Genomic DNA, 12,233 nt, shown 5'->3' with positions numbered 1-12,233 from the left:
TCAGCGTGTTATGTTTGATATAACTCATGCTTTTTTTTTCTTCAGACACAAATTTAAAATCACTTCGATTTAAATAAAAATTATTTGCTGAAGGACAAACAATCACATTTTTTGTTGGGGTTTTTTTTGCTACCTCTGAAATTTTTTTTTTTTTTTATGTAGCTATCAGAGAGAAAGTTAGGACTGACGTACGATTGCTCTGGACATACTAAAAAATTGAAATCCTAAATTTAAAAAAATCTGAAGTTTAGCTGTCCTGGCTTCCTTGGGAGGGGGCAATAATGTTTTAGTAAATCATGACCCACAATTAATTATTAACTGCGAGTGAAATGCATTGGTGGTATTTCTGGTTATCTACAGCAGAAGCCAAACTCAGTTTAACCCAGAATTGTTAGCATCTATGGTTTGCTGGTTGCTGTTGTAGACATTATGACGATTTTAATATATTTTTTTGTTTTGCTATTTTCTGGAACAACTTTTAGCCAAGAGAAAACGTAAGTAAAGCAAATATAGAATTTACTGGAAATGTTACTTGATTGTTGTCTGCTATTTTAGGTAAATAGACACAGAATTTAAGTAGAGCCCGTACAAAAGGCACTATCCAAACTGATGTGTTTTCACAAGCAAAATTGTGAAATTCTAATGCAAGAAAAAGGACTGATGGTTCTAGAACTACCGGATTTGCTGCCAGAGAAAGAGGTAGAGTCATCTCCTTACGTGCCACAAGATAAACATGCAAAAACGTTAAGAAATAAAGCTGGTGCTCATTAGCATTTCTGTAGTGCATGGAGACAGATACTTTGCTACAGGTTTGATGAAAGATCTTAGTTAAATGTGTCTTTTACAATTGTACTTAGTGGTGCTTTTTTGATTCTTCTATCTGTTAACAATGGTGTATAAAAAGCAGCCAACTTAAGTGCTTTTGACACGTCAGAAAAAGAAGATGCACATATATCAAATGTTTTGTTCAACGGCATTTCGTATGTATTTTAGCTATATGACGTGGTCAGGTACTAAAGCCTGGCTTGTGCTTTTGTGGAATGATGCATACTTCAGTTTATAAAGCACTGAAGAAATTAGAGTAATCCTGCAAAAATTTATTCACGTTGGCCTTTACTGTAAGTTGTCCCATTTATTTCAGTAAGAACTTTACTGGTGGGAAAACTATACAAGTGTGCTATTTGGAAGATTAGAGTTTCAGGGTTTAAACTGGCAAAAGGAATAATTACTTCCATGTAAATAGCATGTTTCAGTAGACATGCTTTTATGTGTCTGCAAAATCAAATCCATAAACATTACCTAAGCTGTTATTTGGTAATGTTACATTACAGTTTTTATAAAAACTATTCTGACTGGGGCTCTACTGTTTTTAACTAGTGTCTTAGAATAACTTAGCAGGATTATCTTGTTTGCTTTAACGGTGTGCATGTAAGTGAATGACAAACAGAAGTAAGAAATCCAAAAGAAATATAGTTCCATTAGCCTTTTATTGTTTTATATTCCCTATACAGATATGTCCTTACAGCACCAAAGGCCTTCCGAGCTGGGGCATCTGAGAAAGTCATAGTTCAAGCTTTTGGTTATAAGGAGGAATTTCCAGTCAATATTGCCATAAAAAGCTTTCCAGATAAGCGTGTTGTTTATTCTTCTGGTCATATTTCTTTAACTCCAGCCAACACATTCCAAAATGCTGTAGTTTTCACAGTAAGGAATTGAGACTTTTTTTGCAGTGTTTTTATTGTCATATTTAGTTATAAGTGTTAAAAAAAAGATTATGGTAAGTTTTCAGTTGTTTAAACTGGGAAGGGAAGCCTACCGCCCCAATTTCTCGGTTTGCCACATGTAGTTTACTTCATTTTAGTTTGTCTGAAATTGAAATCACATTTGATAAAATTAGTGTAAAGGAGTGACACCAAAGTTAAACGTACAATCAAGCTATTTTAGAAACATTATCATAGTTGCCTAACTTTAAAAAACAAAAAGGGAGAGAATGGAGAAGTGTTGAATGCGGACAAGATATGTCAACTGACTGTTCAGAGTAAGCCAAAATGTTGACTAAACTGAGGTTCAAGACTCGATCTTGTTTGTCAGTGACAAGCTCCAAAGGGGCCCAGATTTCACCATAAAGCTTTATTTAACTAATTTGGTTGAAGCAAAGAGTGCAGGAATCTAAACAGATTTTTACTGAAAGCTGATGACCGAGAAGGTTGTATTTAGGGTGATGCCTCCCAGGAGATGCTTCTCACCCAGTTTTCCTTTTTAGCCAAAATAGCTATTTCACCAAACTACCAACCACAATGCAACTTTGGTGTGGCCAAGATTCATCATGCGTATAAATGGAAGTCTGATAATTTGTACTCTCGTAACGTCATAATTGAGCTTTGCACTTTGCTATTTTAGTTCTGGACATAAATAAAATGCAAAATTTCAAAATATCTGTTTGTAGCTTAATATTCCAGACAGTCATCTCTGATGTAAGCAAGAATAAGCCCTTGTAGGTGTTTATGTTTTTATTTAATAATAATTAACAACAGGATAGTAATTGCTATTCAGATACTCTTCACAGCAAAAAATACTGTAGAAAAAAAAGACTTGAAAAATATTTTAATATTCTTTAAAGATCTTTATTTCATCTCCCCCAGCTTCAACCAGCAGATTTATCAAGAACAGAGAATTCAGTCAAGTATGTGTATTTGGAAGCTGTTTCTCCACATTTTACAAGATCTAAAAAAATTCCTGTTTTGTATGAGAATGGGTTTCTTTTTATTCATACAGACAAACCAGTTTATACTCCTGATCAGTCAGGTAAATAATGCTTATTTCTCTTGGCTGTTATTTAATTTTTAAAGACTGTTGACTTTGCCAAGGAATTAGGATTTAAATGTCCTTTAAGCTCTTGGTTATGTTGTATTGCCGTCAGCTGCTATTTATTTTTTTAATCAGCAGAATAATATTTTTCACCTATTTGATCATACTGTAGAAATTAATCACTTCTCTCAATATCCTCTCAGTCCCTGCCCTCTATATCCTAAATGGCTAATCTGCAGCACAGAGTGAAAGATTTTCCTGGGAATGTGTTAAAAATATTTGTGAAGAAATGATGACTGAATCATTGGTTTCATGTAGATTGAGCTCTTTTCCTACAAAAGTGATATGCTAGAACTGTGGTGGTAAAAAATTATATTGCGCTGTGATGATTCAATGTGGAAGGGTGGTGGTGCAGGGTCTCCTGTTGCTAGCATGAATAAATACTGTGTGGACACCATACTGACAAAAGGTCAAGAACATTCTATACAAAATAAAAACTTAACTTAGCAGGGATAAAAAGTTGGGGTTTTTTGTTTGGTTTTGTTTGGTTGGGTTTTTTTAATCTCCATAATGGTATGACTGAGATTTACTGTAATAACTCTTACAGTGAAAGTCAGGGTTTACTCTTTGAATGAAGAACTGCAGCCAGCTCGGCGAGAAACTGTCCTAACTTTTGTGGTAAGTTGTAATTGAATTTAATATTAATATTCTGTAGATCACAAAACCAATAAATGTAGTTAGATGGTAAATCAGTATCGCAATCAATATTTAATAAAACTGTTAGATGTGCTTGCAGGTAGCCAGCCGTCTTTTAAAAGATCTAAAAATGACTTTGCACAGTTGGATAGCGGTTTTCAAGTCCTAGATCTGAAGTTGTTACAGAATGGAAAAAAAGAAAAAAAAATAATTACCTTTAATATCAGGGGAAAGGATTTTGAGGGAATTTTAATAATATATAGTTTTCATACTGTTGTTTATTTCATTTAAGGTAGAAAAATAATCGGTATCTACTATACTATATTTTTAGCCTTTAACAAGGGTTGTTATAGGGTTGTTACTATAGTAACTTTTTAGCAATTTTAAGCATTGTGTAGTAACAGCTTTTAATTGTTGGAATGACAGTAAAATGTTTTATCAGAATTTCTGTCTGAGTTGTTTCTAAAAATGTTTGCATTTTCATGCTGTGAAATGGGCAAAACTCTTAGAAAAATATGTTATGGCCAGGCTCCCACTGAAATCACTGAATTAAGATTTTCTTTTTGATAAGAATGATCTGTAACTGCTGATTCTTTCCTGTTACAATTTAAAGGATCCTGAAGGAGTAAAAGTGGATATTATAGAAGAAGAAGATTTTACTGGAATAGTTTCTTTTCCTGACTTCAAGATTCCTCCTAATCCTAAGTAGATTTATTTAATGCTTTTTGAGAATTGTTAACATAATACTGCTTTTTCTTAAAGACTGTCAGAATGTCTTTTGCTTGATACGCAGAGTGTGTGTGACTTGAAACTTAGAGATGTCTAACATTTCACATAGTGTGTAACCATGGCATAAGTAAGGAACTTATGACCAAGTACTCTCCTTTTCAGTTGACTTCCAAACTAACATTTGTCTCCTGAAGCTGAGCGGGAAGCTTACTCTGCATTTTCAAAAAGATGGCATATGCTCACTGTAATGAGAGAAAGTGAGGAGATGTTGTGAGTGAAAATACTGGTGATAAAACTGAAATTAAAGAACAGTGGTAGGTTTGTCATGCTCAATTAAAAAGGAAGATTAATAAAAACTAAAGCTTTCTACTGTAGAGATAGAAACAGTGTCAAAGGTGTATTGATTTCAAAGAATGGAAACATTCATGTTTCATACATATATTCATACAAATCAACAGCATTTTTCCAGTAACACCAGCATTCAAAATAAATATTTCTTCAGTTCTCCATTTAGTCTGGAGAGGGTGCTGAAGATTCACTGAGTTGGCAGAAGGGTGCTAGCAGGTGCTTGAAAGATTGATTTTTGCCTGTTTTACTTTTCATTAGGAAATTAACAATTAAAAAAAAATTAATTTTGTATCCTTCTTGAAACTGAGTATCTGTTAACAGTAGACTTGCATAATTTTCATTGTGGTGCTCTACAGCCGAAAGATTGTAGGAACTGATTTTCTATAAATTATTATGTAAATTGCAGTTGTGCCTCAGTGCTCTAGTCAGAGAGAGAAGGACCCTAACAGAAGTCTGCCTGAGTCCTTTGGAGCACTTTCTTGGCTAATATATCTTACAAATACATTTTTCAGTGTAGATACATGTACCCATTGTCAGTCAAGGTCTGATTGCTTGTAGATTAACGTGGTCTTCATTCAGGATGACCTTTCTGATAGATCCAATCACTGTGAACCACTTGCTTTTGGCCATAGGACAAAGTTTTGTTAGTAGAGCGTTGTTGGTTTGTTTGACATCATTTAAGATGGTGATGTGCTGAAGGACTCCCTTTTTTTTAAAAAAAAAAAAAAAAAAGTACCAGATACTGCATCATGTTAGAACTACAACTTAGATTGTCTGTGCAAGAAGTTAACTAACATGCTTAATCCTTTTTTTGTAGTACATACCTGTCAAATTATTTTTCATTCCCTGGTCCAACTTGAGCTTTAAATGTTTCCTTATAATATACTTATTTGCTTTTTTGTAGAATTTCTGAATTCTTTATTACTGTGCTTTATAACCTTATAAATGGGCTAAGTGTATTGAGTTTGCCTCTATTTAACGAAAGAATTGATAATTGGTCATACCCTCCAGCCATGTTTCTATTATTAGGGAAAAAGACAGCATTTTTCACTTACATTGAGCAAATTTAATTATGTTACTACATCCATTTCATCTTTGCCAGTTTTGTATGTAAATTAAAGCAATCTGGATCAAATTTCTTTGAATGGTAAGATAGGAAGATAGATACATTTAGATATGCTCTGCACATAGAAGTTTTGTGGGTTTAAGTAAAGCAATTTGAAATGAAGCAAATGCCTTTTGAGCATGTCTAGTGGCAAAGAAAAATCATCCAAATTATGGTAAATCAGGTTGGTGATACATACGAATCCTGCTGACTGCATGGAAACAGACTTGTAGCCAGAAACGGGCATTTGTCTAACCTCAGGGGTGATAACTGGCAAGTCAAAGAAGGTAGCAAATTACATCTTAATGACCCTGGTTACATTTGCAGTCTTCAAAATGTGTCTCTGCTTGTAACTATAAAACAAAAAATTCTGATGATAGTCATCATATAAATAATGGCATACCATTTTCCCATTTATTTCAATGCTTTAAAATAAGGTTAAAGTCATTATTAAAATATCAAAGCAGAATCTTCTCAAAGTAGGCATTGAACATGTGCAAAAACTTGGTGCAGAATTTTTCTCTCTAATTATTAACATGAAATATTGCTAAGTAGTAATACTAATTTTTGTCTTCGACATTTATTTTCATCTTAAAAAATGTTTGATTGTTGACATTTCGTAGGTATGGAGTTTGGAAGATTGAAGCCAAGTATAAGAAGAATTTTGCAACCTCAGGTGCTGCCACATTTGAAGTTAAGGAATACGGTAAGGTGTGCCGATACTGTGAACCTTCATTTTTATATGTTTTTTCATTGAAATTTATAGAGGACAGCTATACAACACAGAAGAAGAAAATGCAGAGATGCCTGAGGTAACGTTGGCCTGCTTATACGCAGCAACGGGATGCAGTGTAGTGCCAAGTGGCAATGTCGGTTCAAGCTAATCGGTCAACGTCGGTGTAAGACTGTATTAATACAGCTTGCCTTTAAATAGAGTTATTCTTTAGTATTCTGGGTTATCTTGACATAGTTGCACTGATGCAAAATGTGTAGCCAAGGCAACTGCAGATAATTTAGGGCTTTATAACTTGTGCTTGATTGCGGACAAGCTGACAGCTGTATTTTGGGGCTATAATATTGTAATTCAAATCACTTGAAACCAGCACGATTCTTTGATGTCTATATAGAGTACCTGTGGCTTACTGTATAAAAATGTGTCTAAGTGGCTTTCTTTTCTACTCAATTTTCAGCAATGCCAAGCTTTTCCATCATCATAGAGCCAGAAAGTAACTTTATTAGTTCTGATAAATTTGAGAACTTCAGGATTGTTGTGAAAGCTAGGTAAGGAAATTTGGCTTTGATTTCTAAATATGTGTGTATCTCTTCTTTTACCTGAAGAATGATTCTCCCATGTCCAGAAGTTTCCTCTTTTACTTCCTCAAGAAGCCCTATCATCACAATCCTTTCTGCTCTGTAAGAGAACTAAGTGACCCTTTTTAAAATTGTTACAAAGTGATTATTTTTCAACAGAAGTGTTTAAAGCTACACAGACATTTGTTTTCTATCTCTTGCCTAGGAAATTACTCTTCTTCAAAAACAAATGCTTTGTTGCAGCCATTAAAGTAATCTTAAAAGCATTTACATTGTTGTTTTGTTCTCAGCTATTTTTATAATAAAAAGCTTGCAAGTGCTGATGCTTTTCTTCGTTTTGGAATAATCGAAGGAAATGGAAAAAGAATGATGCCTCGTGCAATGCATGTAACTAGGGTAAGAAGAAGCAAGCCTAGTTTGTGTAGATTTCATATGCTTAGTTCAGGACTGATCCAGTTCCACTGAAGTTTTCCCATTAAATTTGATGAGAATGGGTTCCAACTCCTAGTTTGCACCGACAGCTATTCAGTGTGAACACTTCCTCTGTAATCTGATCATTGGGGTCATAGAAATGCACTTTAAAGTGAAACTCGGAGGCAGCATCTGAGACAGAATGTAATTTCAATCTGGTTCAGTTACTCACTTGAGCAAACTGTGTGGTTGAAATTTCCATGAAATAACTTTTAATGCTATCTACTACAGAAGAAAAAGAAATCAAATATAGGATCAATGTAGTATTGCCAAATCATGATATGAGACAAACAGATCAAAATTGTATTGAGGTATTATGGGGAGCCTGGTCTCCACCAGTTATCCCTCCCTCATTTAGTCTGGCCTTTTTGATTTAGTCATTAAAGAATGATAAAAGGCGTTATCTTCCCTCATTTAGTGAAGATATGTCTGTGTTATTTCTACGTCTTGTTGGGCCTGCATGCAGACTTTGCAATATGTGCCACTGGTTGATTATCGATAATTTTATGGAATAAAGAATTCTTCTTCATTAAAACATCTCCACCTTTGATTTCCTCTGAAAATAGGCAATGAACAGAAACATGCTGAAGGTAGAATTAGTGTATAGCATATCTATATATTATTTCTAAATTATTCACTATAAAGTAAAGATTTATATTTCACTTACAGATTGAAAATGGAGTGGCTGAGATCAATTTTAACTGTAAGAAAGCAGTGAGTTTTATAGGGTTTCAAAGTCTAGAAGAATTGGATGGGTCATATTTATATATTGTGGCATCAGTGTTGGAGTCTGACGGTAAGTTGCTTTTTAATTGATTTTTTTTTTAACATATCTGCAAATGTAAACAGAACTAGAAAACAAAACTATATGGATAACTTCCCTAGTATCAGACTTGCTTTATTATTCAGAAATCCGTCCAAAAACTTACAAGGAAGAACAGCCCATCCATCACTGTAAAAATGTTTTGGGATTAAACTTTTTTGGGGGGGCTCTTTGTTTTCACAACAGTGCTAGGAGTTGATTATTTAGGTGCGAGGGCTTCATTATAACAGACAGGTTGTGCTGCCCTTTGAAGGCAAGCAGAGAAAATACAGGCTGTAGGATTGTAGGTGATAATTAAAAGGGGAATAATATTTTGTTAGGTGGCCTCAGTGGTGAAGCAGAATTTGCTGGAGTCAGATTTGCTGTATCTCCTTACAAATTGAGTTTGGTTGCTACTCCTCTCTTTGTGAAGCCTGGACTTCCATTCTTCATTAAGGTTAGTTAACATAAGCAGCATTGTTGCACGTTACAACATAAAACCCATAATGCAGAAGCCTTACTCTTTTTTGTATATATTACTGTAGGTCTTAACATGCTTTTAATTTCCATTGACATTTAACTTTTTTTTTTTAACTTGCTATTCTAGAAGAAGCGTAGCAGTTTGAAAGTTTTCTCCTTGAAAAATGTCACCATTCATATAAGAATTGTTATTTATTCTGATGAACAGGTGCAGGTGAAAGATACAGTAGATCACTTTGTTGGAAATATCCCTATAACGGTCACCGCAAAATCATTTAGTGAGCAAATGGATATGACTGTGTTGATATCAGAGGGTTCAGAACCTGGGAGAAGAACAACAAGCCTAAATGATGGAACTGCTTTGTTTGTTGTTAATATCCCATCTGACAGCAAAACATTGGAGTTTGAAGTGAGTTAAATTGTTCCATTAATTTATTTCTTCAAGGGTTTAATTCTGTCCTTTTGCAAATGCGCAACACTAATGGGAAGATTTTACACTCAAAAGTTAAAAGTTTATAAACTTAGAGACTATTACAAATAATCAATTATGAAATGCAAGTGCTATAATGAAACACTACTTCTCTGTTAAATTCTTGATTAAATTGTTCTGAAACAAAATATCCTAATTTGTCACATATTTATTTCATAATAATTATTAAACAAAAATTTTAAATTGATTGTGTGAAAACAAATCTCTGAGAGTGCTTCCCTCACTATGTAGGGAGGCATATCATTAACCTTTTCTGCTCTATTTGTTTATGTATATGCTTCTACACTACCATTTTATATTTGACTTGATATTTATAAATCTTTTTATTAAAGAAAACATGAAAGTCTTGAGTTGACTTTTATTAATACCACTGAAAAATATGTTGCAGAATGCTTTTAATATTGTAATTATTTGCTTTCTTAAGTATAATTCTGTACTTAAACTATTCAGAAGTCAGGACGCACAGTTTTTGTTTCCTTCTTTACTAAAAAAATTTTCAGACATTTTATTATCTTTTCAGGTAAAAACTGCAGATCCACGTCTTTCAGATGAAAACCAAGCAAGTAAAACCTATGAAGCCAAAGCTTATTCATCATTAAGTCAGAGTTATCTATATATTGACTGGGCTTCAAACCACAAAGTACTAGAAGTAGGGGATTTCATAAGTATTAGTGTATATCCACATAGTCCGTATATTCATAAAATACATCACTACAGCTATTTGGTAAGTAACAGATGTTTCCACATGAAATATTGAATTCTGATTTAATATATGGTCGTAGATGAAAAACCTCAACAATCAAGAACGATCCTCAGCATAGAATACACGCGGCTCAGACAACTGCTCCTTCCATGCACAATCTGTCAGTCTTATAGCAAAGAATTGTTAACAGACTCATGTTTAAATTATATTTTAAGTCTCCACTGGTTTGAATTCTCATCTGTCATAGACTGGGATTAAGAACAAGTACGAGTCTCAAGAGCTATTTCAGGACTTGACATAGAGAGGAAGAGAAGGATGCACAGAGGCAGCACTTCTTTTTAGGGGATGCGGGAGAGAGCTACCTTCCCTTGAACTAGACCCACTGGTCCCAAATGCATTTTTGTGTGTGTTGGATTATAGCTAAATGCAAGTAATTGTTATATGTAAGAAACGTATTAAATATAAAATTTGACTTTTTAATTCTCCATGATTTTTCTATTATAGATCACATCAAAAGGGAAGATAATAAGCTTTGGAACTCAGGAGAGAAACAAGGATGTGGAATATGAGCATCTAACTTTTGAGATAACCCAAAAAATGGTTCCTTCAGCACGTCTTCTTGTTTACTACATAGTCACGGGAGAAGGAACTGCTGAGTTAGTAGCTGATTCAGTTTGGCTGAACGTGGAGCAGAAGTGTGAGAATAGACTTGATGTGAGTAGCAAAATAGGCAGTAAAATTTGTGGGTGTGCATTCATTTTACGGTCAGATTTTAACTTGGACTTACACAAGTTCTTTAACATTTCCTTGACTTTAATTAAAGTGTCTGCATTTATTTTGGAACACTGTGCTTTTAAAATTACCAATATTTGTTTCCAATTTACAGATTAAGCTGCAATCAAGCAAAGAGATACTGAATCCAGCAGAAGTTGTATCGCTTAACATGAAAACACAATTCAATTCCTTTGTTGCTTTGTCATCTATTGACAAGGCAGTGTATGGAGTCACAGGAAGAGGAAAGAGAGCAATGGAAAAAGTTAAGTAGTAGCCACAAAAGAAAAACAAGTTGCTGTTTGTTTCACGTTCATATTCAGATAGCTGTTATGTGTCATGCATTCCGTAAGCCTGAAAATATGCAGAAAAGGAATTCAATCCAGAATAAAAGTTGCTGGTTTAAATCTGAGAGTTCAAAATTATAAAAATAATTCATTCACAATGTTTTGATTTCCAGTAAAAGTAAATTGTGGTTTTAAAGGCAGATCTGAACTGTTTCATCAGAACCCTTCAGACTTGGCCGAAAATAGGTTGCAGTGTTAGAGCTCCTTGATCAAAGAGGCATGGAAACAACATTCTCCCACTTAGTTCTTCCTACAGTCTTTTCGGGTTACGTTTTTAAGGCATACTGGTAGAATGATATGGCAAATGCTATTATGTTCAGTGGGTTATAGAAGTTTTCGGTCCTTGTAGAATTTTAGATATGTGTGTATGGAAGTAAAACCTACATATCATCTGTCACTGAAAGAATTCCATTCCTATGATAAAACATGGTGGTTTTTTTAATACTTCAGAATAGTCAGATACAAAATACATAGGAGAAGAATAGGAGAATACTTTTGCACCAACCTTGAATCGTTTGAATGTGGTTTATAGCCTATTGGATTGGTTTTAAGCAAACTAATCTGAGTATCAGAATTATTATAAACACGTTAGTGAAGCATTCCACCTTGATTCTTCTGTGTGACTCTCTAACTCTGATGTGGGCTACATGAAGGTGGCTATGTTGGTGCTGGTGCTTGAATTAGCTCAAATATCGCTAAATGGTATTCTTCCATGTGTTGTGAGGGCATCTTCCAGACTAAAGTGGCCTTTCTGCAAGTCTAAGTCTTTCATTCATCATATGATATATTCCACATTTTAGTTAGCTGCTGATGTGTTTTTTCCTCAGGTAATGCTACATTTGGAAAAGAGTGACCTTGGCTGTGGTGCTGGAGGAGGACGGAACAATGTTGATGTATTCCGAACAGCTGGGCTTACATTTTTAACTAATGCAAATGCTGATGATTCAAATGAAGCAGGTATATGCCTTTTGTTTTAAGCATGAAATTGTGGATTTTCTTTTCTGAAATATTCTGTTGTGACTCTCAAGTTATTAGGTTGGAACTTCATTAAATTAAGGATACGTATACTAATGATTTTTGAGGGAGGAAAACATTATGACTTGTGGATCAGTTATTGCAATTGAAATGAAAATACTTTTAGGTCATTAAAATAGTAAACAGAAAAAGTGTCC

General features: G+C 34.2%; 1 protein-coding gene across 2 annotated transcripts in view; it reads left to right on the top strand.

Annotated features, from left to right (window-relative positions):
- The first annotated feature begins 429 nt into the window (after positions 1-429).
- Positions 430-12,233, top strand: part of C5 (complement C5) — a 28,785-nt gene continuing 16,981 nt past the window's right edge. For both annotated transcript variants that reach the window (XM_009484569.2, XM_075716414.1), the window contains exons 1-15: positions 430-494; positions 1,512-1,704; positions 2,643-2,805; positions 3,416-3,486; positions 4,118-4,209; positions 6,310-6,392; positions 6,877-6,967; positions 7,288-7,393; positions 8,138-8,264; positions 8,612-8,727; positions 8,959-9,159; positions 9,761-9,964; positions 10,448-10,657; positions 10,830-10,979; positions 11,889-12,018. In XM_009484569.2, coding sequence (XP_009482844.2) covers positions 430-494; positions 1,512-1,704; positions 2,643-2,805; positions 3,416-3,486; positions 4,118-4,209; positions 6,310-6,392; positions 6,877-6,967; positions 7,288-7,393; positions 8,138-8,264; positions 8,612-8,727; positions 8,959-9,159; positions 9,761-9,964; positions 10,448-10,657; positions 10,830-10,979; positions 11,889-12,018 — 2,002 coding nt within the window. The remainder of the gene's footprint in view (positions 495-1,511; positions 1,705-2,642; positions 2,806-3,415; positions 3,487-4,117; positions 4,210-6,309; positions 6,393-6,876; positions 6,968-7,287; positions 7,394-8,137; positions 8,265-8,611; positions 8,728-8,958; positions 9,160-9,760; positions 9,965-10,447; positions 10,658-10,829; positions 10,980-11,888; positions 12,019-12,233) is intronic.

Source organism: Pelecanus crispus, chromosome 9 (assembly GCF_030463565.1).
Source record: "Pelecanus crispus isolate bPelCri1 chromosome 9, bPelCri1.pri, whole genome shotgun sequence".
NCBI classification, from domain to species: Eukaryota; Metazoa; Chordata; class Aves; order Pelecaniformes; family Pelecanidae; genus Pelecanus; species Pelecanus crispus.
Note: the sequence above shows the minus strand (reverse complement) of the source record. Positions and strands in the feature narration are given on the sequence as shown.